Source organism: Dermacentor albipictus, chromosome 7 (genome assembly GCF_038994185.2).
Source record: "Dermacentor albipictus isolate Rhodes 1998 colony chromosome 7, USDA_Dalb.pri_finalv2, whole genome shotgun sequence".
Classification (NCBI taxonomy): domain Eukaryota; kingdom Metazoa; phylum Arthropoda; class Arachnida; order Ixodida; family Ixodidae; genus Dermacentor; species Dermacentor albipictus.
The window spans coordinates 10,550,405-10,577,714 of record NC_091827.1 but is presented as its reverse complement, the minus strand read 5'-3'; the positions used below and the strand labels follow the sequence as shown (position 1 = coordinate 10,577,714).

At 48.4% G+C, this 27,310-nt stretch overlaps 3 protein-coding genes across 7 annotated transcripts in view; 2 read left to right on the top strand and 1 right to left on the bottom strand.

Moving 5' to 3' along the window:
- Nucleotides 1-10,634, top strand: part of Acf (ATP-dependent chromatin assembly factor large subunit) — a 58,207-nt gene extending 47,573 nt beyond the window's left edge. For 2 of the 3 annotated variants that reach the window (XM_065435053.1, XM_065435054.1), the window contains 5 exons: nt 1,992-2,188; nt 4,806-4,886; nt 4,966-5,076; nt 5,813-5,946; nt 7,891-9,137. In XM_065435053.1, coding sequence (XP_065291125.1) covers nt 1,992-2,188; nt 4,806-4,886; nt 4,966-5,076; nt 5,813-5,946; nt 7,891-8,313 — 946 coding nt within the window. In that variant the 3' untranslated portion in view covers nt 8,314-9,137. Of the gene's footprint in view, nt 1-1,991; nt 2,189-4,805; nt 4,887-4,965; nt 5,077-5,812; nt 5,947-7,890; nt 9,138-10,433 lie in introns of those variants that run through there. The other variant, XR_010565101.1, reaches the window with a different exon arrangement.
- Nucleotides 10,036-27,310, bottom strand: part of LOC135904370 (beta-1,3-galactosyltransferase 1-like) — a 32,643-nt gene continuing 15,368 nt past the window's right edge. For 2 of the 3 annotated variants that reach the window (XM_065435056.1, XM_065435055.1), the window contains 2 exons: nt 18,230-18,948; nt 10,036-11,977 (listed from right to left, as the gene is read on the bottom strand). In XM_065435056.1, coding sequence (XP_065291128.1) covers nt 11,496-11,977; nt 18,230-18,869 — 1,122 coding nt within the window. In that variant the 5' untranslated portion in view covers nt 18,870-18,948 and the 3' untranslated portion in view covers nt 10,036-11,495. Of the gene's footprint in view, nt 11,978-18,229; nt 18,949-20,056; nt 20,327-27,310 lie in introns of those variants that run through there. The other variant, XM_065435057.1, reaches the window with a different exon arrangement.
- LOC135904373 (CD63 antigen-like) overlaps nt 24,403-27,310 on the top strand; it is a 41,041-nt gene continuing 38,133 nt past the window's right edge. Inside the window, exon 1 of the mRNA XM_065435059.2 lies at nt 24,403-24,456. The gene's annotated coding sequence lies outside the window, so the exon portion shown is untranslated. The remainder of the gene's footprint in view (nt 24,457-27,310) is intronic.

Sequence of the window (27,310 nt, the reverse complement as noted above, 5' to 3'; positions counted from 1 at the left end):
CGTAGTAGCCTTGAGACGACAATCTTTTCCAGCCATCCGGGCAGCGAAATGAGCATCTTATCAAACGTCGCGAAGCAAGCGGCTGAACAAACGTAGACAGCGGTGCGATGAAACCAGAGATAAACAAACGTAGCGAGACGCGAGAGCGGTCGAGCGCGCGCCGACGAGCACCGGACCAATAGGAGCGAGGCGCGCAGGGGTGTGCGCGCTTTGGCCAATCGGCGGCACGGACGCATCCTCCAGAAATGACGCGATAGCGTCGGTTTCCCTTCACCGACGCCATTTTGAACTGGTGCAAAATGCGCACAAAGAAAACAGCTTCAAAACAAGCGCAAGATGGCGGCCATCGGCCACCGCGTTCGCAAATGGTGACGGCGCGAAGTTTGAACATTTTTGACCAAATTTTGCTGATTTCGCGTTCACCCTGGCCCCTTTAAGCGCGATTTTTTATTATTTTCCGATTAAATTTAGCTTCTAGATTTCGCGGAGGGATTCTTTAATATATAAACGTAGCGAAAATGCACTTTTCCGAAAATCGACTTTTTTGTGATTTTTTGCCGTTTCAAGACCCGTGTCCCCCCTTAAAAGTGTACCCTATTCATACGCCGACGCTTGTAACACAGCTAAGACATTCACCCACCCTTAGCGGAAACATGCCGTATTAGGATAGTAGTGACGACAGATGCCGCAGTTTCTGCAGCATGCCGGCCATGTGTTTCTATGTCACTGGCAGCTAAGCGCGCCCATCTGTGTCTGTCCCCTCAAAGTGGACATGGCTGCGTTATTGCTGCAAACTTGCTGATATTAGCGATATTATTCATTACTGATACGGAAGAAACTGTTTCAATGCACGTAATGTACTCGCGAGAAGAAAAAAAAAAATCGCGTTAGGCGCTTTCGGCTTGCTCCGCCGGCCGCCATTTTTGTTTTGGTGGCCCGCACCAAACGTGGGACGAAAAAAATTTTTTTTTTCTTTTTGCGGGAAATTTAACCCACGTAATGATCGCACCCCTGATTTTGAGTCAATTTTTCTGACAAAAAAAGTTCGATCATTATGCGAGTAAATACAGTAATTGGCAACAGGAACTTTACTTCATTTCTTATGTAGCAGGCAGTGCCAAAGAAACTGTGCAAATAGTGTCGACACAGAAATGTACCATTTCTTAGTGAACTGGCCTTTCCTGTGCAATGTATTCTACAGAATAAGTTCTTGACATATTAAAATATAAGTTAGTGTTATGTCAAATAGCATATTTGTATCCCATCTTGATATAAAGCATAACTTATGGATTTAATGATTATGTCAAATAACTGTTGATTCAGCAAAATCGACAATTTGATTTGTCGTATCAAAATTTTGTTTAAAAATTTGACCCTTTATGCTAGTAAGTACAACTGCCAATAAATTTTTTTTTTACCCAGAAGGGGCACCAAATTTTCTGAATTATCGAGCAACCTGAAAAATCAAGTTTGACTGAGGAAAAGAAAATCATTGAATTTGAGAGTTGGCAGCTAAAGATAGTTTCATGCCATGCCAACAATAACGTCACATCACAATACTGAGCCAAGCCAGTATTGCCGATAATTTCCCCCCCCCCCCTCCTTCGCCTTGGTTATTGACACTTGAGACAAGTTTCTGTTTGGTGTTTAAAAATTGCTTATTTATCGCTGCATGCTGCATCTCTGTTACGGAGCATGTAATCTTGATTTTAAAGAAGCTCTTGCACACCACATGGGCAACCTTCATGGGGAATGTAGTGGTTTCTTTGATGAGCTTCCTGCAACAAGGATTTTTACACTCATTACTTAATGTGCTGCATATTTAAACTAGGACCTACCATCTATGCTGTGAACAAGGAACTGAAATGTCAGCTAACTTTTGACTTGTATTGTTGACTTGGTCTGTGACTGCAGTCATTTAATCAACCAAGTCTTTACCAACGAGTTTTATAGAATGCTTTATCTCGGCTTGCTTCTGTGTTTGTCCGCAGAGCTGAATCCTCATCTGATGGCAACGATGATTCGTGTGACGCTTGCGGCAAGGGCGGCACACTTATCTGCTGCGATTCCTGCCCGCTGGCCTACCACCTAGAATGCACACGACCGCCATTGCGCAGGCTACCACGGGGAACGTGGAACTGCCACAAGTGCACGGTCGCAAAACAGCGTTCGTCTGGAGGAGCAAGGGGTGTGTGTGCTTGTTTCCTTGCGCAGTCTACCTGAGCACTGCATGAACCTTTTAGTTTGCAGTGCCTTGTTAGACGGTTCATTTTGAACTGTCGACTACCTTTGTGAGCGTGCCCATGCTTGTATACTAGATTGAAATGCAGATTACAGAATGGTTCAATTTAGGGGTGTCCGAGTACTTAAATATCACCGATTCGAATGTCTGTTATAGTCACACCTTGATATAACGAAGGTTGTAGTGGTAGTGAAAAACTTAGTTGAGTTGCGAATTCTGTTAATTTGAGGTTTAAAGTTTCAGCAGTTGAATATAACTTCAAAAATTCACAGAGCCCGCCTGGTGGATGGTATCTTGTCAGTAAGCACTTGTAATGATCCTGGCCCGCCGGTAGTGCTTGCTCTGACAGCCAATCAAAGGCTCTTGTGCTCTCGTCGTGCAAGATGGCACAAGTGCGAGTTGTCTTGCTGCTTTTCTGGTTCGTTGAGTTTACGCCTTGTGGGCCTTCTCCCACAGTGTTGCTGTGATGAAGCAGCAGAATTTGCCTTTCGCTGTGAAACTCAGTCATAAATTGAGTCGAGCACGGCAAGAAGTCGAAAGTCCCCGCAGCATGCAAGATTCAGACGAGCACTCTCAGCAAAATCTTGGAGAATAAGGGGGAGATAAATCGCAAGAAGAAATACCACAGTTTGCATTGTAACTAAGAAGGAAAATGAAAGTAGTTTCTTACATTATCAATTTTGCTTAATCGAGGTTCGTTATACAGTAAAACATCAGTGATACAGTAAAATATTCATATCACCAAAAAACATTAAATCGGCACGTTAAAGAGCCAGAAGCTTATGTTTAGAAATTTATTCACGATGGAAGAAGTCCCGGATGTCCTTCAGTGTTTTATTCTTCGCCAGGTCAACCAGTATCTAATTCTGGAAGCTGCATGCAAACTTCACAGAACCGGCATCGCGAGAATGTTGGATACAGCACAGCGCGAGCCTCACTAGCGGTGACATGTTGGAAAGACTGCCAGTGCCGGACCGTTTCTACTCCGTACAGTGCGCGCAGTTGCCACTGTGTTATCGGCTGCCTTCTGCCGGACCCACCCTGCTAACATGGAAACGGTTTGCTTGCAGACTCGCCTTAGCGTGCTCAGCACAGCCTCACCACTTTGCTGCCAGCGGTCGCGGCCATTGTGGCTCTTTCATTCGTATCACCCAAACTGGTGCAGGGGGGCATTCTGGACATCCAAAATGTTGCTCAGAGTATACAACATGCATCGGTCAGGGAATTGTACTAATTCGTATCACCCAGAAATTCCTACTAGCCTTGATCGTATCACTGAGGTTTCACTGTATCGAGGTTTAATAAATATTTGGTGGACTCGCACAGCGCCACATGTCACCCAAGCGAGTGTTTCATTTTGTTTTAGTCCAGAAAGAGTGCCAAGTACACCGTCGTAGCCATCATTGTTACAGCCAGCACTCCCCTGACCCGCCGTGGTTGCTCAGTGACTATGGTGTTGGGCTGCTGAGCACGAGGTCGCGGGATCGAATCCCGGCCATGGTGGCCACATTTCGATGGGGGCGAAATGCGAAAACACCCATGTACTTACATTTAAGTGCATGTTAAAGAACCCCAGGTGGCCGAAATTTACGGAGTTCTCCACTACGGCGCGTCTCATAATCAGAAAGTGGTTTTGGCACGATACCCCCCCCCTCCCGTCCCCCCCCCCCTTTTTTTTTGTGCAATCTTGCCATTATCTTCTGGATCTCGGATTCTTTGACATGCGGCAAATTGGACTGCACCTGACACTGAAACAGTGTGGACGGTGCCTGCTGTTTACTGTCGGAGCTGGCTGTCCTTCGCATTCCAAATGCCTCGCACCATAGTCAGCGATAGCGCCCTCTCATGTGCCAGCGCCAACATCTTCGTGTGACATTCGATAGGACAAATGATGTCAAATTTTCTTCGATGCTGAGCACCCAGTTTTTGTCCAAGCTTCAGTATGATGAGAGTCCTGGCATGACGTCGAAATGATGTTAATGTGGCTTCACCCTTCCAAATGCCCTCTGCATTTGCACTTGGAGGCCGTTCTGATCTCCGACACTCGTTCTACCGGGCCAACCTACTGCCAATATTATGCAACATAAACTGGAAACGCTGTGTTAACCAATACTTATGCAATAAGCTGGTACGGTTTATGCGGATGCAAAAGGCATTATGTCCAATGGCCGCTGAGTCGGGGATTTGCCCTTACTACTTTTAAAACAAAACTATTGTTTAAGTGGATAGGGTTTAACGACGTTTTACTGTATCTTGATTTTCTCTGCACCTAAGCAACTTATGGCTTGCAATATTCTTGTCATTCAGTGCTACAAGACTCCTGAGCATGTGCAGTACTGTGTTTTCTTGCCCCAGTTTTTCACAACTTTGGGGAAAATATTCACACATTTGATTCAATATTTGGCATTCTTCTTGATTCGATTTGAAATCTGCTACTATTTGGTATTCATACACCCCTAGTCAAATTTAATTAGGAGCCTTCTACTATGGTGCCTTCCATAGGCTGTACATCGCTTTGGGACTAAGCCTCACTTATCAATGCATCAATCAATCTCTCCCCCAGGAAAGGGCACCAGAACGCGGTCACAAAGTGCTGCTGCAGAATCGAAGCGCTACATTGAGAGGCGGCAGCAAAAGGAACAGAGTGAGTGGCGACCATTTGTGCAACTGACCATCCTTGCATAGGCCACTTACAGGAAGCCATGCGCTTCTCTTTCCTGCAGGCAAAAAGCAGCCACAGACTTCTGCACCTTCTGACCCGTACCGTCCGCCCCGAATAAGCTTCAAGCGCTCCAGGGTCAGCTGGGAGGATTCATCTTCGGTCAGCGAGGAAGGTAAGGCTAGGCTTTCAAGGTCTGGTGGTGACTTGGCATATTAAAGTGGCTTAGGCACACTTTTGTTGGCCAGTGAAAAACTTGAGAGTAGTTGTAAGTTGGTGTTGACAATTGTGCTAGGTGCATGTGTGACAACTTTACTTTGAACAAAGCATGGGGATGCTAGACAAGTGATGTGTAATACTTCTCCTGATATGTGGCCACCAATTGACTTCATTCTTGTTGGTGTCAGTTTTTAGTTGTGCTGTGCTTGTTGCCTTAGTAACATTCACCCACACATATATTCTTGCAAGCACATGTTGGACGTGGTTTTTTGTCACTATGGCACATAACTGTGATGAAACAATTGGGCAAGTTCTCCCACCATCAAAGAGCAACCCTAACTCGGATGATGATGATGTGCCATGTGCTCTAGAGCACTTCACATGCGGTTCTGACTCAAGCCTTTGCAGACAACACAAAAATGACTGAAATACAGTTAGACCTGGTTGCACATTGACCACTTCTTCCTTGCACAGGGGCCTTAAAAGATACATAATGTAATTTTTTTTATACTCTATCTCTCTCTCTCTCTTCCGGATTTCGTATTTGTGATTGCCAGTAATTGTTTAAATTCCATCACATTTGGAGATACCTAAAAACATGTTTATATAGCAGTGAGGAGTATATCAGTACTCAGTGCAAGCTTCACATGAAACCTAGTTGTGCAAACATTGATCGCTCTTTATTATGACAGGTGTTACGTCACGGGCTTCATCGCGACGCTCCAGCCAAGATCTCCCACTTGACTTCAAAGCCTGTGACGAGATTCTACAGTCACTTGTCCATGACCACAATTCATGGCCTTTCCACTGTGCAGTCAGCCGTCGGGTGAGTGGGTAAACATGCTTCCTTTGAGAAAGGGTGAAGTTAAACTGCAAGAAGTGAAGATGTTGATTTAAATGGTGCTTATGAGACGGCCATTCAGCCATCTCAATCCTTGCCAGATACAGTAGACTTCCGTTAATTGAACTCCGATAAAATCAATTTTTTGGTTAGTTTTATCCTTACCGAAGGTCCTGGCCAGTGCCCATGCATTTCCATGGACCCAAACTTTTGTTACCTGGACCCTGAAATTGGCCTTGCTGGATAATTAAAGCTTGACTGGTCACCAACACTCGCCTGACCACAGCGGTGACTTCAATAGCGGCAACGTCTGTTCTGGATGCGCCAAAGCTAGCAGCTGCAAGTGGCACTGTAGGATAAACTTGCAAAGTGGTCCATCCCGTTCGTAATTTCGGCAGAACCATTTGGTAAATGCAGAACATCAAGCATGCTATGCACTGATGCAGTGTTGTGGTTCTTCATAGACAGCAATAAAGTGCTGTCTGAGAGTGATGCTGATGGGCATTAAGTATTGTCAGGAACAAAAGTGCCCAGGACGCATGAGCATTGACTGAATTGCATCGCTGCACTATCTGCCGTGATCAGCCAAGTGTTTGATCATCTGCGTTTGAGACCGCCGGAAAGCGCATGTGTGGCTCCTCTCTGTCTGTAGGCATATAATCTTTCTAGCTGGTCTGCAACATCTTATTTTTTCTTGCTAAAACATCTGATGCACGTTCCTTTGTTTGTGACTCTAATGCCATTTCTGTATTAGTCGGGGCAAATACTGCTACAAAAATAATGAGCAGTCATTGTTGATGTTCTTTTTTTTCTGTCTCTTGTTTAAATTGACCCGCTGGATAATTAAACCAGTTGTCACCTGTCCCATCAGGGTTGAAGTAAAGGGGCCCTGTATCACTTTTTATTGAAGGGGAGAAAGGCATTTGAAGTGAAAATGGGCTATTTCAGAAATAATTTGCTGCAAAAAGTACTTCAATGTGTTAAGCAGCAGCAAAGTTATTCGCAATCAAACGCGGCCTCTGCTGTGCTCCCGTTCCTTCTTCAATGCCTTGCACTGTGAAGGCTACGACTCAGTGGGGCGGGCCCACAACGCTCTGCCTTTTAAATATCACCATGGCTGGCAGTTAAAATTTCATTTTGGATGTTAACATAGACGCCACGACTACCACCTTTGGTGCCTACAACGTGCTAAGCATAAGCCGAATGTGGTTGTCCTCAGTGAGCCACAGCCTGCTTAGCCAACGGACTCGTGGTGGCACCCCGCAGTGGCCGAAGTATTTACGCCATGTAGCCAATCGCAGTTTGGTGTCAGCTATCGGCCAATAGCAGTCATCTAAGTGAATGACGAAATAAAGCATTCAGAAGAGAGTGCGAACAGGGCCTTCTATTGAAAGGGGAGCGCTTGAAAGAAAGGTGACTTCGCGATCCTCTTGCGAGCTCCACGCACCGTGTACAACAGCAAAACTTGGCTGAGATGTTCACAGCAACATATGCTACCCGCAGACTGTGTTATTTCACCAAGCAACGAGGGGTAATTTAGGGCCCCTTTAACACAAGTTTACTGTATTAGGTAATCCAGAAACATTGTTGTGTGCCATTCTCAGATGGAATGCATTTGTGTTAACACTAAACGAGCACTCGTTAGTTTTCTTCAATCTGTGTGCCTTGTTTCAAGCTTGTTGGAGTTGCACAGGTTTCATCATTGTTCAAGGTCCCAACAGGAAACGGATGCCTTTGTGTTTTGTCTCTAGACAAGCATGCGTGATTCAGACTTTACAAGCTACAAAAGGATGCCTCCATTTCTCTCTCTCTCTCTATTCTTATTTCTTCCCCCGGCCTTTTTCATCCCATTCTTTATGATGCACCCACGTGTTTTACGAAAATTGTCTTCGAGAGCCTGTATTCCCAACACCCAACCTTCTTTTGCAGGATGTTCCCGACTACTATGATGTCATCCGGCGACCCATGGACCTGGGCAAGATTCGGGGCAAACTGAGTGGTATGGAGTACCGCACCACCAAGGAGTTTGTGGCCGACATCTACCTCATCTTCCAGAACTGCAGCGTGTACAACAGGCCCGGATCGCTGGAGCACTCGTCTGGTGTCTCCCTGCTCGGCACCTTTGAGCGCCTTCTGTCCCACCATGGGCTCGGAGAGTTTCCGCATGCTCCGTGCTTTGAGGATGAAGCAACTGGCAGCAAGCGGACGTCCAAGCGAGTGTCCAAGAGGCATTGCTGCGACAGCGACAGTGAAGACCATGGTACGGCAAAGCGTGCGCTGGCGAGCCCTACCAAGGACGCTGCCGCATCGTCGTGGTCGACCAGGAGCAGTGGCAAGCGCCGCACACACTGACTTGAGTGCTTGCATCGTTTCCCGATTCCTTGAAGACATCATCCCTCCCTGCCACTTCCTCACTTCAGTTCGCACATTACCATCATGTACAGTGTCCCTTGCCTCTTTTTTTTTTTCCCTTCCCTTTTTAATTAGAAAAAGAAAGTGAAACTGGCTTGAATGAAATTTTCCATCTTTGATAGGGGTGCGAAAGCAATCTAGAGCTGCCATTGGCTCCCACGGATGTTTGGAGAAAATTTTCGCTGCATTTTGTCTGGAGTGAGAGATTGACGATACTTAAAGAATAGTACGGATGTGGGTACAGAAGGCTCCCAAGGCCCCAAAAGATGTTCAGCACTGACCATCTACTGGAATTGGTGAACGGTGTGTCGTGCCGCATCTGCCTGTCGGTGCCGAACTGTTGCTGACCCCTTCTCTCCGGTGATTTGAAAGCATGCGTGTGGACCAGCTCGACCTTTCTTCTTTTCTGCTCCGTAAAATGGCTCACAGGTGCTTTCTTTTTTCCTTTCCTTCTTTCTTTTTTTTTCCATACTCGTCTGTTGCTAATACGATTCTGGCTCTGGGCAAGTTAAATGTTTACCATCAGGATTGAAAGCAACAAGACAGGTCATTTTGTCACTATCATAGGTATACATAACACATTCTCTCTTTTTTTTTTTTTCCTTACCATGTATACTTTATATAGCAGCATTCTTGTGCGATTTCAACGCCTTAGCTTTATGTAATGTTTTCACCACTGGCTTAATTTCCAAGTGTACGCATGATCTTCCCAAAGTGTTTGACACATGTACAAGTTGCAGTTATAAATTTCTTTTCCATGAGTTTTCGCTGTCTTTTTATTGATGACAGTGGAACACTGTGTCTTGTTGAGACTTTCAATTTCTGTGGGTAATGACCCTTGTTCTGGGTCTCCGTAGCCTCTGTTCTTGCTGTACATAAATGCAGGGAAGCAGTGAATGTTGTCGGCATCGAAGTTAGTTACTAGCCTTTGGTGTCATTGAAAGGTTTACAATTACCTTGCATGCGCCTTTGTGCAGTTTGCAGGGTGGGTGTGATAACATTACACTTTTCCTAAGAATGTGATGATTGCGTAGTGTGGTGTGGTGCTTGCAGTTAAAGAAAGGGGAAGGAAAGAAAAGGCTGCAACGCTGCTAGCGCTTTTGAAAGTGTTGACTAGGAAAGTGTAGTCAAGAGTAAAAATTTACAGTGTATTGCTGTTCTTCAGGTAAGTGTTGTTGGGGCACCTTGAGAAGCAAAGCTTGCTGCTAACAAGAGAGGAGGTATTTTTAGTGATGTTCATTTGTGAACATGCTATTAGCGATGAGAGAAAGTGGCTTGAATACGCAACTTCGGCACCTTTGCAAATGTACATACCATGTTCCCTTCTATGCGGATGAAGGTTTCCTTTGGCTTCTGTTCAGCATTCTTGACCTCGTAGCTTGCCTTTTTCCTTAGCAACATTAAGTTTACTCCCGACAGCTAGTTTCCAGTTTCATCAAAGTAACGCTAATGATGGTCTTGAACTTCGTGTGTGTTGAATGTGTACGAAAGCAGACCATGGCACTTTGTGCCCAAGGGGTGGGAAAGGGTGTAAGAATGACTAGATGGAAGTGACCTTGCTTCTTTTGAAATCATTGTCTACATTTGTGGTTTCTGCATCACTAAGAGAAAACCAGGTTGCATTTTCATTTATGACTGTATCTCTGCTTGACAACGCACCACTCCAGGGAAGTTGTAATGCCCTTTAATTAACATAATGATTCATAATATACATTCAAAATGATGCTTGAAAATGCTGAAGAGTCGGGCACGTCATTTGCTGTAGTGGCTGGCTGTTTGCTTCGCAGGACACTTGTAATTTACCGTTCGTGGTAGCTGCACAAACTTGTGAAGTGTGGCACTTAGTACTATTGATGACTCCCGGAACTCGTTAGTGTTTTGTTGAAGTGAGGTTCATTCACTGGGCACTCAGTCGCAGTCTGTTGAACAGTCTTTTACAAGTGCTGTTTTTTTTTTTTTTTTTTTTTTTTTTCTTTCGTGTGGGTCCCAGGAAGTGCAACTTGCATTAGTTGGGTATCATTGCTTCTAGGAGATGCCCAATAGTAATGCCTTGTGCACAGGTTCTGTGCAGTGTCTTCGAAGATTCTTGAGACTACCACACACACATACCGTGACCCACGTGCTCCCGACTGCACAGTATGTGCTAGTTTCCCCGACTCTGCAGGCCTGGAGGCAACGATGACGACTAGCTGTTGCTGTGTACACTTTCCGCTGCCACGAGTAGCAAAATAAAAGCATTGTTTGTGCAAGATTGAAGCTGATGCATGTCCCTTTGTCTTGAATTGCATGAACACCATCCGTGCAGCTGTTGGAAACTTTTCCTGTGCTTGAAAGTGCATGTGCCACTGTTACCACAAGAATTTTTGCTGGAAACTTCTGTGGTCCAGAAATACTTGATCACGGGGGGTATTCTGCAAGAGTCCACCTACTGGACTGTCAATTTGTGCCACTGCTGATTGATGCAGCTGTACGAGGGAGGAGACGAGTGGCCCTAGCCAATGAGCAGCAGCAGAAATGGACTGTTCACTAGGTGGACTATGACAGAATACCCCCTCAGGTGCCTTTTAATACAAAATGCATGCCAAAAGTGCTTTTTTAGACATGCATCAGTTAGCCAGATAGGGATAGTGTGCACCACTGTTGGTGTGTAGTGCTGATTCTCCTGTTAAGCTTTTTGTTTTCACGCGAAATCTGGCAGTGCCTCATTTACTGAAACCAATTCAAATACGTTTAGTCCCGTGACAAATCTACGACACCCGATTCAGTATAGTACCAATCCACCGTCGTATATGAAGCTGTCCATGCTGGTTCATGATGCACTGCCACTTGGAAAGAACTCTTGCGCTGGTCGGTAGTAAGGGGACAAGTGCTTGCACGTGGCTGTTGGTTTAAACGGGTGACCAACTTTCGCTGCCCATCGCTGGTATGGCCACATAGCGTCGCTTAAACGCACACAGCTGTCTCTTCACCCTGAAACTCTCGAAGAGTCGCACGAACTGACTAGCGAGGGACGCCGAAGAGTACGGGCTCCGTGGTGCAAGGCGCGATGACGTCCATCGGTCACTCGGCTAGCTGACGTCGCTACGTCCAGAGTTTTGTTACCCGATGGGCTCGCTTTCGAGTCACCGCGTGGTCGGACCTTTGATCACGCCCAACAGGCGCGGACAGAAGAAGGCCTGCGTGTTCACTTCGCGCCACAGCAGCCGCATGTCGCGCGGTCCCAGCTCGTGCGAGGTGATCCTGCTCTCTCGGGTGAAAGCGCAGCTCGCCCGGGCCAGGGTCACCCTCGGCTTGAGGGTGATGCCCGGGTGCTCCAGGGTGCGCAGGCCGGCCTTGAGGCGGCAGAAGCCCGTCACGTAGGCGTCCTCGATGAAGAACGTGGGCGTCGCTTGGGACGCCTGGTAGAGCCTCCGCGCCGACGACTGCGAGAAGGCGTAGGCGAAGCCGCCGCAGTAGCGCGGGAACAGCTCCCCGGGCAGCTGGTCCCGGGGCACGCAGTACTTGAGGTAGCGGCTGGGCAGCGGGCCCTCGCCGTGCCGCAGGATGCGGCGCACTGGGTTCGAGTGGCACAAGATGGCGTCCTCCATGGACGGCCCGTCCAGTGCTGCGAAGAGAAAGTCGAAGCGGCACTGCAAAGAGGAGCGCTAATCCAGTAGACACTGATAGCTGTCTTTCAAAACTCCATTTTCGTTCATTTCGCAGTAGTAGGTTTACTATTAGACGTTCTATTTTTTTTTTTTTTTGCATTTGGATCGTTGTAGCTTTGTAGAAACTTGCTTAGGCCTGTTCTTTGGTTTTAGAATGCAACGCAGTCCATTTTTACCGATGAGCCAACACCTCCTAGAACCGTCTGCCTGAGCGGAGGCCGTCAAAATCCACGATGTCGCAGCGAGCTGGCGCGTCGAGGCGGCGTCGACAGCAGCCGTCTTTCCTGTTGGCGCAATGGTGGCTACCTGTCGTGGTAGCTATGTTTTTCATTATTATTTTGTTGAAGCTTAGGTACGTTCAGTACGGGTGCAATGATTTGTCTATTTGGTGCCCCTTAACTAAACGTCGAGAGGCTAGGGGCGTAATGGCTACTAAGGGAATTACCAGCTGCGTTAAGTGAGAATAATTACAACTTGAATTCTGTATTGTGCACTTCTTTAGCTGGAATCATCAGCAGCCGCTTTGATTTTCTTTCTTTTTTTTTCATTGCTATAGCAATTATATGGACCCTTCAGGCGTATTTCTGCCGTTTCCGTGATGCGTATAAACTCCAAATGCAATAACCGTCGCCGCGCGCCCTACGCAGTGCGCGCGAGCGAGAGCGCGCAAGGGAAGCCGACGACCGCGGCTCAGTCTCGCCCGCACGAAAGGGAGGAAAGTGGAGAGGAAGCGCGCTGTCGTCCGTCGCGCGCGAGGACAACACCACCTAGACAAGTTTTCTAGGAACACATCCAACGACAAACTCATGCAACTTGGAATCAGCAACACTTTTGAAGAACTAAGGGAATGCCAGCTCAACGCACAAGTACGAAGACTCGGCAATACAACGACGGGAAGGGCGCTCCTGACAAAGCTAGGTCGGGAAGTAGAAAAACCACAAAGTAGCAGGGCCACAATACCAGACCCACTAAGAAAGAAACTACGCATACAACCTATCCCTCGCAACATGGACCCAAACCTCCATGCGAGTAGGAGACAGGCTAGGGCAGAGTTTTACGAAAAGACGATGGGACATCGGGACAATACAGTCTATACCGATGCGTCCCTATACTCACACGCACACAAAAACAACGCGGCTGCGGTAGTAGTAAATAATCAAGGAGAATTAATCACAGGACTCACGGCCGAGGTGGCTAACATAACCGAGGCAGAGGAAATTGCTGTCGCACTGGCAGCGGAAGAAGGTTATAGAACAGGAATATCCCTCAATATTCTAACAGATTCACAAGAGGCGTGCCGGAGCTATATAAGAGGCAGAATAAGTAACACGGCGCTCAAGATCCTCAGCAGAGTTCCAATCGCTGAGGGACAACCCACACATAACATTATCTGGATACCAAGCCACGCAGGGATCAGGGGCAACGAAGGGGCGGACTGCCTAGCTCGAGGGATGACCAGCCGAGCAGGAACGTCAACCGCCCCAGAGGGGCCACAGATCAACTGCGGGAACAGCTATTCAGAGCTATTAAACCTCTATAAGGGTCTAAGATATCAATATCCGCCACCACGTAAAGCATTAACAAAGGAGGAGGCCGCAGGATGGCGGAGACTGCAAACGGGCACCTTTCCAAACTTACACATACTAAGTAGGATGTTCCCCACGCAGTATAGCGCAACCTGTCCGTGGTGTGGAGCTAAGCCAACATTATACCACATTACATGGGAGTGTACAAGAAACCAGGCATTCCACAAACACAAAACACCAAGTGCGGAGCAATGGGAGAGCTGGCTCACCAGCCGCGAGCTAGAGACTCAAAGAGCTCTAATAGCGCACGCGTGCGAGGCGGCCCGGCTCAGTGGAGCCCTGGACTAGGGGCCCATCCATGGCTGAAGAGGACTCAAGCTTCAAGAATGAAGACTTCGGCCTCGACCCGCTAAAACCTTTAAAGAGTGAATAAAGTTTTCCATTCCATTCCATAGAGGGTGCTGGCGAGGCGCCCAACGTTGCGAGGCACCAGAGGGAGTGGGGGGAGGGACGGCGTGCGTACTCCGGCTGCCGTGCTTCCGCAAGGGTTGCAGAAGATAGTGCTAGCCTTTCCTCCTTCCCGAAAGACGCACAAAAAGCACGAAGGACACTTCGCTCGCTGCTGCTGCCGCGTTTCATCGTGCAACGTTTCGACGGCGAGTGTCCGCTGTCATTGAGTGTGATGTTTTCGTGTTTGCTGTGCGCGCTGACACCATGCTTGTTAATTTAGTCAGCAAGCGAATGCTTACAAGTTGATATGGCCGATAAAAATGATATCTTTTCTTCATATGGCTGTTTGATAATTTGCTATCGCAATCAATGCTTCGCCTTTCGGGCGAAACTGACTTTTTTTTTTCTTCCTGGTTACTCTAAAGGGGCACACAACTGCTCAGAACATTAATCGAGATAACCCCGCTGATGGAATGATCCCCTATTGTAGTGGCTTAAACGAGCCACGTTCTTGTCATTAAATGTGGATTTATATTTTTAATTCATCACTAAAAGTCGCGAAAAATTACCTTTGGCGTCCCACGCGGCAAGAACATGGAGCTGTATAAAAGGTCCACCACATGACCTTCTACTATAGTGTACGCGGTTATACTATAGTGTACACGCCATGACGTAGGCGTGTACTTGGGGAAAAACGCGGTACAAATATAAGAAATGTCAGTACAACAACGCGAACTTATTGCACCGGCTTCTTGTTTTCGAAAGTGGTTGAAAAGGTCATAATGTAGGTGGTTAACGACTATTTCCTTCCTCCATGTTAACGGCACTCACTCCTGCGTGAAAGCAGAACGATGGGTGGCTGGACAATTTGCGAAGCAGGCTATCGAGATCGCTCTCACTTCCCAGCTTTGCTGGAGGAGGGACTCCTACCTTTTTAGAGGTCGCTCAGATAAAAAAATTCCGCTTACTAAATATTCACACGCTTTTGGAATCAACCGCTTCAGATGTAAACACTACGGAGCTTTGCGTTGCACCATAAAAAAACTAGGTCCTTAAAGATCAGTTGTCAGTTCCTTTAAGTGGCTAAATCTGAGGACGGTGCACAAGTCCCTGAATCTTCATAATCTGCTGCAGAATCCAATATAAAGATTCGAGTGCGTGTTTTCAGTTTCAAATTGCAGCCTACCCTGGCGTGTAAACAGTGGGCCTCACCGATTTTCCACTTCTGGCTACCCGCGGGCTGCCAGAACCAGACAGGACGATTTTTGTCTGTCTGACGACTAAAAGAGGCGATGGGCATAGAGTCGTACAATAACTGTAGGAAACTCTATGGCGATGGGCGCTCGCCGCCATCTTTGTGGGGACGTGACGGATTGCGCAACGCGGGCGCTTGAGGACCCAGATTTACCTCGCTCAGCCAACTTTCTACGGTCATCTTCGTATTTCCTTACTTCTAGCGTTATCTTTGCGGTGCGATACGAGCGGCGGCGAACCGTTTGAAGATTTTGTGTGTGTGTGCGTGTCCCACGAAGGCTTCTTTCCGGCGGCGATCAGCGCGCCGCGCTCTCGTGCGTGCATGTTATCTGCGTCGTGTTCCGCACAAGTTGCAGACGCTCATTTGCGCACACTGCGGTACATTTTCGGTTCGCATTTCTTTTGTGACGTTCCTTTTCTCGTATCTTGTATGTTGTCTCGTTGTATGTTATCTTGTCTTGTATCTTGTATGTATCTTGTATGTATGCGGAGATATCGCCTTTTTCTGCAGTTAGCGAAGACGTTGCAACTTGACCGTGTACGCTCCGCCCCCCCGTCGTATGCTTGGGTGGCAGCTCGAAACCTCGATGTGTGTTCTCGAAAGCTCGATGTGTGTTCGAACTGCGGGCCGCTGATGTTAAGAATGCACTGGTTGAGTAATAGGCACACGCACATTAGGCGCGCGTACATTAGCTTATTGCTCTCATGATCGCGACCAATATTGTTTTTCGTGTGAAACTTTTCGCTGGTCACAGGAGGCGTTCATTTTCATGCGCCAGCCGCATCCCAGCTCCTTAGGGTCAAAATGAGAAGCATCATCAGCCGGAACCAAATTTCTGAAATCGAAGCGCAAGCGGGTCGGCACGACATTTTGTGCGTATAAGACGTACCTACATCCAGTTTTTTCACGTCTTGTCAAGTGATGACACAACGCCAACTCATCAATGTCGCCGGTGGGCGATGTGACCGCTGCGAGCAGGGATCCTCGAGCGATCGCTTTCGGTGATGCAATCAGGCGCCACTTCGCGTCTTGGCATCGGACGCCGTCTGTTGCGTTGGGCAAGGCGATCGAGGTTGGCCCAATGTGCGTCCTGTGCCGAGTCACGCGAAATCTCGCGAAAGTGATCGCATCCCTGAATGCAACTGTATGTATTTTCAAGCTGGCAGCGCATAGATGGGCCGACTACGCCGAGCGCGCGCCGGCCTCGCCGGGCGCTGTTATGCTGGTAGCATGTTTACATTTGGCCAGCTCTACCGGCGTTCGATTTTGCAAACTTCGGGCAGGTTCGGGTTGTCTTGGGATCCCAGCCCACGTGACTTCCTATCATAACCGGAACTATAGCTGGCTGCTGGCCGCTGCTAGAACTCCGAAAATCGAAGAGGCCCAGTAACTGCGAATGGAAATTTTAACGCCATTTCATATTTCCTTACCTTAAAGGGCCTCTCACCAGGTCTGGCCATCTTGAGCTGACAAGCGCGGATCATACAATGTGCGCTAACGATCGTGTTTGCTAAGAATTACATCGCTACGCGCCGCGGAAAGGTCTGAAATTTCAAACCGAACGCCGTTTTCCCTTTCCCTCGCGGCGACCGCGCTCCAAGCCGGACGGTGACGTAGTCGTGCATATGGGAGGCTATGACTCGTGTCCGCAGTGTGACGTCACTCGTGGTGACACGTGACATCGATAATTATTCAAGGCAACATCTGTTATTTGTGTGATCCTAAGCTTCAATCGACGAATTGAAGTTTAGAGAAATAATAAAACACACAAACGGAATGTTTGCGTGCTTGTTCCTACGGTCGTGCAGACACGTGCGCAGTTACCGAAACTATGCCATATTCGACCGTGTTGCAGCGCGTGATCGTGCTCTGCGATCCGCTTGTGCTGCCTCAGCATTCGTGTAGCACTGAATTACACCGCTAGTCATGTGTCCTTGTGCACAGCGCGCAAAATCTTCACGGAACTGCGCATGCGCACACCCCTACTGCGCATGCGTAGTACCGTCGCCCCTAGTTCTTGTGTACGCAAGCCGCTTGCGTTCCCTAACCTAAAGCTCTCCAATGACAATAGCTCGCGCGCAACGCCGAAAAAAAAAGAGAAAGTAAACGAAGGCGGTGCCCGTGACGTATGCGTAACGCGATACCCCAGATCCGGTATGGGAGAACGCAGGGAAGGAATTTCGATTGCAGACGCTAGACGGGGCGGGTGGAGAGAGTGTCTCGCAATGCAGTGGAGCTCGTCTCCTGAAATTATGGGTTCGCGGCACTGCAATATTTCTATCTCGGCTATTAATGAGCCGATCCGGAAAAAATTTTTGCGGCAGAACGCTTCCTAGAGGATACGTAACAACTTCCAGCGTATAACTAAAGATTGATAAGGAGCCTGGTGATGGGCCCTTTATGCCGCCCTTGAGCGGATATACTACATAAGGAGTGGAGTAACGCCAATTCATATACAAAAAAAAAATGTTACAATGCGAGCCATACAGGTATCGGGCGTTGTGCTTGTCAAGGGACCCGAATTTGGAGTGGGCAAGGGGAATGGGTTCCAAGGATTGGTTGCTAATCTCGGTGCTTTGGTTACCAGTGATGCGCTCCAGCTAGTATGCACACGGCCAGCACTTCCGCCAACTGTCCAGGACAGTTGCGTGTCAGCGTATTTGTTGATTTATTTTTGTAACAATGCTAACCGTTGCTATGGTAACGTTCTCGGCTGCTAACGCGCGCACACACGAGCAAACATGCACAGTTCCCGATATATGGGCTATCGCACACCACTGAAATGAGGGGAATCATTGAAGCAGGCCTCGCCTTACAACTGCGGAAAGCCTCGTTTTGACGAACAGCCGAGGAGCACGAATAGCTCGTGCACACGTGACGCAAGTGACGGTATATGTCGTCTGCTCAAAAATGAAGCGCGCGTATTTGCAGTGTGTCCCGAGAGAGAGAGAGAGAGAGAGAGAGAGTCGCGCACGAACCACTCAGCAGGTTGGGCACGTGCACGAAGATGTCGTCGTCCGTCTTGAGGGCGAACGCGGCGCCGGGGCAGCGCGTCACGAACCACTTGAGCCCCATGACGGACTTGAGCGCCAGGTTCTCGAAGCTCTCGGCAAAGTCCTCCTGCACCAGGTCGCCGTACGCGTAGTTCTCGGCCATCAGGTCGCGCGCGGGCTCTCCCGGGTCGGCCAGCAGAAACACGACGCGAAAGTTCAGCGCCCTCTGCAGGGACTTCTGTCCCCAGGTGTCCCTGATGGCCTGCCGGCGCTCGGCGCCGCTCCTGGCGTTGGACGCGACGAGCACGACCAGCAGCGGGGGCCTGTCGCCGCCGTCGTCGCCGCAAACCTGGGGGTTGTCCAGCAGGTAGGAGTAGTTGTGCGGGTTGGCCGCGACGCCGCGGTGGACCGTGACGTTGTCCCGGAGCACGACCCAAGCCGGGGGTCCCGTCCAGAGGTCGTTGCTGGTGGACTTGCCGACGGGCGGCCGGGGGTGGTGCGCGTTGACGGACGCCGGCGTCGGCCTCGATATCAGAAGCAGGAACAGGGCTAGGGAGCCGAGCGCGCTGGCGCAGACCTTGGCCGCGCCAAGCCTCGGCCAGCAGCAGCAGCGGCTCAGCGGCATCGGACAGCGCGGCCCCTCGTCAGCCGATCTTCAGCATCTCGTTCCTGGTGCCGCGTGCATCGGGCGAGACGACCCGGCGCTGCAAGCGCGGGAAGGACGTCGAATAAACAACACCGCTCGCCTCTTAAGCAGTGCACGTTATCGTACACGGACTACTGTGTTAATGGAAAAGAGAGTGACACCACAGAAGAAGACACATTGAAACAGTGTAAGCCCTTACGTCATTTCTATGTGCCTTCTTGTGGGATGTCCATTTCTCTTGCATTAGCGCAGTAATTCACTTTCATAACAATGTACCATCTACAGCCCCTCAAGATGACCCTTGCATTATATACATGCGGTCCCTGTCACAGATATAGCTTACGGATGCTGTTTACAAGATGGCTGCGACATTGGCTTTTTATACTGCGTTTTTTTTCTCGTAATTGGCTCGTAATCGGCTAACGTTGGGTGCGGTAGCACTTTTGTTGAATGCCAGTGCTTTGTCCGACGTTGGTACCAGTCGTAAGCCAACGTCGCCTCAAGCTTGGCCCAGCATTAGTGCGCTGACCGGGTACCTAAGAACCAAAGTACCTAAGCAGCACTTAAAATTTTAAGATATTTAGAAAGTCGAAACAGCATAACATTTCAGAAATTTAAGTACAAGTCACGTTAACGTAGTTACACGAAAAGCTTTCCTTCACAAGTAGCTGCACAGCAATATTCAGCGCATTGCCGTAAAGCCGCACAGCGCTTCAGCGAAGAGCAACTTTCCTTCTTTCTTTCTTTTTTTTCTGGAATGGTTTTAAATGAGGTCATATTTAGTTTTCTAAGCCATATCGCCTCGAGCAGGTAATCGTTCTCGATGGTGTAATTAAATGATCAATCAGAATTGGGCGTGGGTACATATCGTTTATAAGCAGACGTCGGAAGACGGGTGGCCGATTTTCTCGTTGATCGCTGCTTGTTGACTGACTTGTCAACTGTTCTCGAAGATGTTGCACTTTTATTACAGTACCTTACGATTGGCCATTAACACAATCAGCTTTACGATTCGTTTTACAAAAGTGAACTCTTCGATTCGCATTTGGAAATCTTGCGCGCGCTCTACATGGAACTTTTCCATTCTTTTCCTCCCCGTCCACCGCGCCCCTGCGCCACTGGCACATATATACACACGAAGCACCGTGAGCTGATTCGCTACTTACTACACACTCCTGCCCGACCAGCGGCCAGTCTTTTTTGTTTTCTTTTTGTCCCGAAGCCTGTCGCTCTATATCCGGCGGCACTTGCTCGTAACCTGCGCCGCTTCTCCCTGCGCAGGCACTGCACACCGCCGCTGCACAAGGTCGCGGCCGACCCGTATCGCCGCCGTCGGATGTAGCTACGCGCAGAAGGATGCAACCGGCACTGCCGTCGGGAAATAAAAACACTGAACCGGTTCGAGCTAAGCGCCTTCGCCGCTCGATGGTGAGAGTGGCGAACGAGCGAGCGCAGTAGCGAGTGTGAAAGGCACATCTCGATCGGGCCAACGCATCGGCCAACTCTCGCACGTGCCGAGCAATTATACGTACTGTATGTACGTATACGTATACATACATGCGCGTATGGGAACGCTCGGCGAGTTTGCGCTTGTCGGTGCTCTTTCCGCGGCGTTCACTTCGCCTTTGGAAAGCCAGTTATACTTTGGCTCGTAATTGGTCGTCTGCTCTAGCCCGCGCAGACGATTTTCATCGCGGAGCCATCCGGAGCTTCTTGTGGACCATTTGTAGAGCTATCTTAAAATGCTCGGCTGCCAGGGCGCGTTGGTCGCTAGCTTGGCATTCACCGGAAGATCAAAGTTCGTGGTTCATTTAGAAGCAGGCTGACTATTTGCGGAATCTGGCGTTCCGTGAGTTTCTTAGGAAACTCAATGTCCGAACACGGAGGCTTCGCTTTCTCGTTTTCTGGTAGACACTACCAGGCAGTGGCGTAGCAACGGGCGTGGCACACTGGGCCGCTATTTTGTAGCGATGCCTTATGCCTTATTCTATGCTATTCTTATCATCTACCACACACGGCCGCCTGATCCCGTTGATAATGTGGGCAGACCGTCGCTCTGACCACTGGCAAAGCGCGAAAGGCCTGAAAAAGCATAGAATCGGAAAAGGCATCGCTACAAAATACCGGCCCTGGGCACAAGCTCTTATGGTGCAAAAACGGTCCGAAACAGTTTCAAGGTAATGTCTCCCAGGTCGTTTCTATTGAGTAGCAATTAATTAGAGACGTGCAGGCACTGTGAAAATATATGACGCCAGGTGGAGTTGGTGCGGATATTTCAAGGCGGCGTCGCCAATAATCTTTCGCGTCCTTCACGGCTTACGAATACTTCGCTTGCAATAATGCCAGGGAGGTCATCTACCGATGTAGCTCGATTGCCCGCATTTAATGTCCCTTAAAACTTTAGTCAGTGCCTGTCCTGTGTGCTTTTATCTCGCCCGCGTACATTTAGTGCTGCAAGCAAAATGAATGCCAATCGACTTGCCCAGCTGTGTACCTTGCTAAATTTAGTTTCTTTTTAATATCAAGTTAAACACTACATGGAAATAAGTTTAGCTGCGTCAGTAAATTACCTTTCGAGAATACAAAAAAGGTGAGAGACAGAAGAAACTCTTGCTGTGAAAAAAGGTTTGATAAGCTAGAAAGAACGCGACGAAGTACTGAATTACATTTTCTATTGCTAACTTTGTATGCTGTTGAAGGTCCAGGACCTCGAAACCCTAGAAAAAGAAATACAAGATGCCACATTTACCGTAATAACGTTTTTACGAACTGATTTAGGTTGAATTTCCCAAGAGGCGTATTTGTCGTGACGTCACGGCGCAGAAGGTGGTCCACCTGCGAGCAATAACATCGTGGTGTTCTGGCGCTGGCTCCAGCTCGCTCTGTCGTCTGTTACGCCGCGTCAGGCCGCACTACAAGTCACATCATAGCAGACGACCGACGTAAGAAGCCCACCTAGGTATCACAAGGCCTGCGCAATAAGCTTTACGAAGTCATGGACTGAAATTTCCATTGCCAATCCCGGCATGACGAAAGCGGCGACGTCAAAAATAACCGCGGCCACCTAGGCAGCTGTCCCATTAGATTCTATGGGAGCCGGCCCTAGTAGCATGGCGTCATAAAAAAAAAAGAAGAAGAAGAAGGAGAAGAAGAAAGAAATCTACAGGCCTTGAGCTATCTATAATTATACGTCGCTTTGCCTTGCGACGAAGCTTGAGAGAAAACGAAGCAGCGGAAGTGCTAAATCTTATTGAAGTTGTTAGCGTAAGAACGCAGGTCACTGCGCTGGAGAGCAAAAAAGGAGCACACATCGAGCAAACGTTCGGTGAGCGCGCCGTTGCCCCGGAGGAATGTGGGGCGATACCCAACGGCGTTTTCATCCGGGGCCAATGTTCCTTCACACGCATACGCGAAGCGACACGAACTATACAGTAATCACTGAAACGCACGGCTGTCTCTTGTGATCGACATTTCAGGAGATTACTCTCCTCGGAATCCTACTTTTTCTCTCTCTCTCTTTCTTTTTTTTCCGGTTGTCATTGCCACACGGCGCATTTGCATGAGCGATTAGATGAAATCGCGCAGGTTAGTTTCATGCAGTGAATGGATAGGCTGCTTATGATTGCGTACAAGCAAACGCACACGGCTATACGAGTTTGGTCTGTCCGCACCTGGACATCTGGGGTGAGGGGGAGGATTATGTAAGTGTCCGCCACCTACAGTGGACATGTCCATTCCGCCTGCTGCTCAAGTGCTGAGTGGCTGGGGCGCCTGTCCTGTATACAGCCACAGCATACGGTGAGCATCCATTGTAGACCATGTACAGGGCAGAGCGCATAGCGTTCAGACGCAAATTTAGATAGCAATGAAAGCGAATACTGAAGGGAATGTTTTATTCCCCAAGCCGTATAGCTGCTGCCGAGTGAAAAGTAGCTGTCATTATTTTAACCCCGGCAGCGAACGTACACCTCCAAGGCAGCGACAGCGATCGAAATATTATTTTCCCGGTGGAAGTGGCTTGAATGATACAGTGAGCCAAGTTTAAGCGAATTTACTCATGCTCGTAAATGCTATTACGTTAGAGATGAAGTGCGGTTATTTCTTTCGGCGACGTGGCAAAACATTCGTGTTTAATCAACTTCACTTCATTAAACAGCATCCTCTTCATACTTCAGGTTACAGGTACGATGCTCGAAGTGCAGAATTCAAACCGCCGGTGGCCTGAGGGATTCATCCTTAACTAAAATTAAATTGGGTGCCAAAACCGCTTTTTGATTATGAGGCACGCCGTAGTGGAGGGACTCCGGAAATTTGGACCACCTGGGGATCTTTAACATGCACCTAAATCTTAGTACACGGGTGTTTTCGCATTTCGCCACCATTGAAATGCGGCCGTCGTGGCCGGGTAGTGATCCCCCGACCTCGTGCTTAGCAGCCCAACCCCATAGCCACTAAGAAACCACGGTGGGTACGGATTCTTCCTCAACATACGTCAGGAAATACGGGTTTATGCGCAGCTTTGTTCCACGGTGCATAAAGAAGCCTTCGTGGCAAAATCAGTAACCGTACTAAAAAGTAATTTAGCAAATGTTGGTTATTCAAGAGTTAAATTAGCTATAGTGATAATCGCACGATTTCCTATTTCCGCATGGAAACAGGAACTCATGCGGAAACAGGAAATAGGCAAAAACAGCATGCGCCGAGCTTAGGACGATTCCCACTTTTGTTTCTCTCATTACGTAGTGCACAGGGTTCACTGCGCGCGATCGACGCAATGCGTATGCGCACTTGTTGACGTCACACGGCGCGTGAGCGCACTTCTAAAGGCTTAGCGGATCCGGGCGCAGTGCGCAGTCTTGTGCCTATTATCGCGTCCGTCTCGCTATTTTATACAGCCGAGCGCAGAAAGCTAATCAAAGGATTTGCCAGCGAGCGAACGCCGCTGCCAGTAGAGGGAGAACCGCTGCAGTCTGCCCCGCTAATAAATCCGTGCAGCATTATGGAAGCCGCGTGATGCGCTGAGGCAAGTGCGCGGCAGGAAATAGTGCCGCGCCTGCTGCGCTACCTCGGTCTGCTCTGATGTTGCATCTTATAGGGACACTCGAGCAACTATCTAAGCTGGAAAGTCATGAAACATAAAGGAAATCTAAACGTTCTCGCTCCTTAAGTTGCCAGCCAGGAATGGACCGGTGGAATTATGCGACTGACAGTAGACTTTTCTTTTTGTAAGATATGAAACCGAATAGACAGACAGAGAGAGAGAGACGTATATCTTAAAAAAAGAGTGCATAGCTAAGAATGTATAAATATTCAAATGTTAGGTCGTCTTACTAGCTTTGCTTTCTTCCTCTCTTTCTTCTTCTTTTTTTTTTGTGAGGCGTCGTTCTGTAGTTTTCTCCAGTTCAACGTCCTGCATAAATGTAAGCTGTCCACGCGCGCACACAGATTCTTTATGTTTTTTTTCTTATTTTTTATTTTATTATTTTTATTTTTCGCCCCTCAGATGAAGGCTGCATGCCGAGACCTCGTGTCGGCCTTCTGGACTGTCTGAAAGCTTTCTTCAAAGGTATGCGGCGAAGCACCCGGCGTTACATCTTCTGTCACACTCGTACTTCGGTTGCACGCACAGCGCCACGTAGTTCTAACCGCGGAGCGCAAACACAATATAAGTACGCGAATGAACGTTTCTACCCTAAAAGGAAGGGGGCGAATCTGAGAAAGTTCTTTATTATTATTATTTTTTTTGTCTTGCTTTATTTCTCGTTTGTATTGGCCGGAATCCCACCGAGCGCCCAGCGAGGAACACCGGCAACACACATTCGCGAGAGCTTCCTCTACCCTTGACCGACTTGGGCTGTGCACGCTTATCGGCTGCGCCCGGTGAAGCCCGCGAGCCAAGAACGAAGGGCGAATCGAAAATGTTACAAAGAAGAACGACAACAGAAAGAAAGAAAGAAAGAAAGAAAGAAAGAAAGAAAGAAAGAAAGAAAGAAAGAAAGAAAGAAAGAAAGAACGAAACCCGTCCTCCTCCCCCTCCGCAGCAACCGCGCACTGCCCGCAAGTGAAACAGCGCGGCCAATGAGAATCGACGCCCCGGGACGGGGTGGTTCTGCGCGCGCCATCATTCATTAATTGCATCCCGCAAGCCGGCTTCGACCGCCGTACCACTGCGTGACAGCTCAGTCAGAGAGAAATGGCTCAGTGTCGAGGCCGCGCGGTGAAGCTTGCGCGCGCTCCGTCTAGGTGTAGCGTGTATATGCTGCGGCTTTTGGTGCCTTAGAACTTGCTCCCCACGGCTGCGTGCGCGGTGTGCGTTGCGTGCGTGTGCTTGTGGTTCTATAGCTTGGGTCGCTGAGCTCGCGGCAGCGAGGCGGTCTTCAGTGAGGCATTACGCAACTATACGCCCGCGTCGGACAGGTCCGCGGGAGAGTTTGTCTGTCTCGGAGGGCTTTCGCGTGCGTCGATTGGCAGTTTAATTTTCGTGTTAAACCGACAGTATAAAGCAAAACCGCAGCGAAAGAAATTCTAAAAGCCTCACGACATGTATTTACACGGTTACGATAGTTTCGGTTGGGCTGAACCTGAATAATCTCGGTTAGGCTGAACGTGAATACCGCGTATCACAGTAACGACGAAGAGCTGTAACAGCTTTGGTTTATACCCTTATTAACCGTGCCTAATGCAACAATTTCCGTGTGAACTTTTCTGTAACGTGGCGTAACTCTGGAAGGTCGTTGGATGGCCGCAACTGGGGTTCCGCTGGATCCCTGGTTACAGTATATGCCAACGCAGCAAGAATATGAATCGCGGTAGAATTGCATTAATGAATTAATGAATTGTTCAGAGAGTGGACGACGTTGTTCGTGTGCAAACGACACAGATGAAGGAATAACTTAAGTAAAATAACACAGTAATACTTGTCACTTACGCGTTCCATGCGTTCCTTAAAAAAACAACATGACCGCGAACTTTTCTTCTTCGCTTATGGACACTAGCCCAACAACAAGCCCTTATACAGAATATTGACTCCTTTGCTTGCAGTGCCTTGGTCTTTGTGGCGTTGCCAAATTGGGGGTAATTGTTCGTTGAACTGAGGAGTTTGCTTCTCAAGATGCTGAGTAATTAAGTGTCAATACGGTTTACCAAAGCAAAGCAAAGCACGAGAAAGTAAACAAATTAGTTGGTTTTGTGAATACGTTTATGGTGATGCTTTGTATACTCGACTAGATTACATTAAGTGAGTCTTACATATTATAACGGAAAGAAACTTGGCACGGGCTTGTGGCAATGAAAGCAGCTTGAAGAAGTCAAAGGAGAGTAACACACACACGCACGCACACACACGCGCACAAACAAAACATGCAGAAATATGTGAAATGTTTGGTATGTTATACGAAGAAGTGTCATTTCATTGCATGTCGAATAATACTTCGTAAGCCTTTCCAAAGACAAAGTGCTATAGCTTTCTGCTTTTCCTTTTTGCTGTATGAAGGAACTGCCCTAGACGGCAGGATGCATTACGGCGCGAACAGGTATCGGCTAAATATACGTTTATTACTAAACCGAGGTCGTTGTTGCTAGCCAACAGAAAACCTACCGAACCGGACCACGTGCACGAAGCAAGGCCAAAGTTCTCGGCACCACCCTCCTCCTTTTGGCCACGCGGGACCAATAAACGATAACAGAAAGGTGTGTGTGCATTACCCTCGACACGAGCAACGCCAGTGACGTCACTGATCGGGGAAGGCCCCACGTGAGTACGTGCGGGCACACACAGAGGCGCGGGCGCAGAACGACCTCCCGGTCTGACATTCGAGAGAACTGGTTCCGCCGAAGCTCTCCCACCGCAGACGGCGAGATTGCTTACGCAACCAACCGCGTGGTCGGCTGCCAGCGCCACCGCTGTCACGTGGCGTGTGTAACGTGACGCGCATGCAAGGACATCGCGCTACGCGGCACCGCTGAGGGAACGCCGCCCCGTGGTGAAATATGTGTCGTCCTGGCGGAATTTCTCCGATTTTTCTTCCAACTCGGGCATAGGCACGTATAATGACCGGATACTGTCTCAGACTCGGTAATCATAAATTCTCCTATATATATATATATATATATATATATATATATATATATATATATATATATATATATATATATATATATATTGTAGGCTAACGTCTCCACCCATCACGAAAGAACAATGGCAGGACTCTCTCAAGAGCAGCAATCTCAACATTCAACTCCAGGCTGTCCAGAGGGCCCACGACATTGCCGCGGGACTTGATCTCCCGGTTCCATCGTGGGCGGAGCCACCGACTTGATCTTCGGGAGCCTTCGGTTTGGCTCCCCGAGGTCTCAGTCCCTCAGGACTCAAATAAAATTTTTGTCATGTCATGTCATGTGTATTCACACATATACTTACT